Source organism: Protobothrops mucrosquamatus, unplaced genomic scaffold, assembly GCF_001527695.2.
Source record: "Protobothrops mucrosquamatus isolate PMUCROS unplaced genomic scaffold, P.Mucros_1.0 scaffold3926, whole genome shotgun sequence".
Lineage (NCBI taxonomy): Eukaryota > Metazoa > Chordata > Lepidosauria > Squamata > Viperidae > Protobothrops > Protobothrops mucrosquamatus.
The window spans coordinates 11670-13482 of NW_015389870.1; the positions used below are offsets into that span (position 1 = coordinate 11670).

At 44.0% G+C, this 1813-nt stretch overlaps 1 protein-coding gene across 1 annotated transcript in view; it reads right to left on the reverse strand.

Annotated features, from left to right (window-relative positions):
- The window catches only part of LOC114923484 (zinc finger protein 345-like), a gene marked incomplete at both ends in the record, with an annotated part of 53807 nt that overhangs the window by 4622 nt on the left and 47372 nt on the right, over positions 1 to 1813 (reverse strand). The window contains one exon of the mRNA XM_029286509.1: positions 790 to 910. Within this exon, the coding sequence (XP_029142342.1) occupies positions 790 to 910 (121 nt within the window). The remainder of the gene's footprint in view (positions 1 to 789; positions 911 to 1813) is intronic.

Here is a 1813-nt window from a genome sequence, read left to right on the forward strand (position 1 = left end):
ATTTATTTATTTATTTTTATTATTTTATTATTGTATTGTACTGTATGTACGTTACTGTTGGGATTTTTATGTTTCAGGCTTCTATAGCAAGATTAGGCCAATGGCCAACTTGCGTACTAGAGGCCTAGGACAGTAAATGAGACAACCACATCCTCTGATAGAAACCACCATGTCAGGCTATGAGCTAAAATGCACAAAGCTAGTTAGCAATAAATGTAGCTGCATCCTGTTCCAAACCACATAACCATGTAACTGTGATATTTCCATGCTTCGATGTATCTGAACATCTTGTAACAGGAAAAGCTCTATAGAAATGTATTCACACCTGCTGTTGCAAACTGCTCAGAAACGCCAACCACAGAGCCTGTCCGGATAAATCCGGACATGATAAGAAAAACCTGCTTTGCACATATAGACTTAGCTATGCTTGCCATATATGTATATCCGATCCAAGGTGTCAAAATATGTATGGTTAAATCATATGCTTGCCTTCTGATATTCTGTAACCCACCCCTAATAAACCACAATAAAAAGAGTTGGTCTCGAGCTAGCTCGGGGCTCACTCATCCCGAGGAGAATTTGACTCTGTGTCTTTGTTCTCACTCCGTCCGGCGCAGGACTGCCCGGACCCTCTCGTGGTGAGCCCGTTGGCCACGAGAAAAGCCACACGTTACATACGGTACTGCATGGTGTGGTACTGTAGTGTACGGTACTGCACTGTGCCGTACTTTATGTATGGTACTGTACTGTACATACGGTACTCTGCGTACGGTAATGTGCCATACGTACGGTACTGTATTGTTTTATTCCAGCTTTGATGAAGTTTTCTATGGCCAGTTCCTCTCCTTGTACATGAAGCGGATCTTCTTCGTAGATGACAGTGGGGCCCCGTTCGGCCACATGCTTTTCGCTTTGGGAGGTATGCACATTTTCAAAGAATTCATCCTGTGTTGCACGAATAAATTAAGGCATCTCTCTCCACTCCATATTGTCGGGAATTTGAATATTAGCAAACTGACTGAAACTTTGCAAATAAAGAAGGGGAAAAATGAAAGCCAGCTAGTTGGCTTTGGGCCAATTACCAGGAGACGGTGAGTTCTAGTCCTGCCTTAGGCACGCAAGCAAACTAGGTGTCTTTGGACCAATCCTTCTCTTCGGCCAACCCACCTTGCAGGATTGTTGTTGTGGGGAAAATAAGAGGAGGATGGAGTATTAAATACATTCACCACCTTGAGCTATTTCTAAAAACAATAAAGGCAGGATGCAAATCAATACATAAAATTTAAAAATGAAAATAAAACTTTTATTTTATTCTCTTTTGAAAGGGGAAGGTGTGTTTTCCGCCTTCCTTTCCCAACCATGGAGCAATCCTGCCATCTCGTGGCCAAAGAAAAGTGGTGCAGGGCACTTCTTTTTCCTTTCCTTTTTCTTAGCTTTTTCATGAACATCCACTCAGGGATTTTTCAGAGTGGTTCTCATTTATTTTGCACTGACTTCTTTTATTACACTTGGGAGCAGCCCAACTCCCAACGACTGGGTGCTTTACAAAAGAGAAAAATAAAAGGGGAAGGAATGTGTACAGCAGGGCAAAACACTTACTGCAGTGCACACCAAAGCTCCCTGTGGCTCAACCACCTGCCTGACATTCACACGTGCTAAGTGTGGCAGTGTTGAGAAGGGCTGGATTTCCAGGGCTTTGGCTGTCGTCCAAGTCCAGCCTTCCTTCCTTCCTTCCTGCTTGAGTTCCAGCCGGCCTCTCGGCTGCCCCTTTTCTGGGCAATCCTGGCTGCAGCTGAAACCCTTCCTGAAGGAG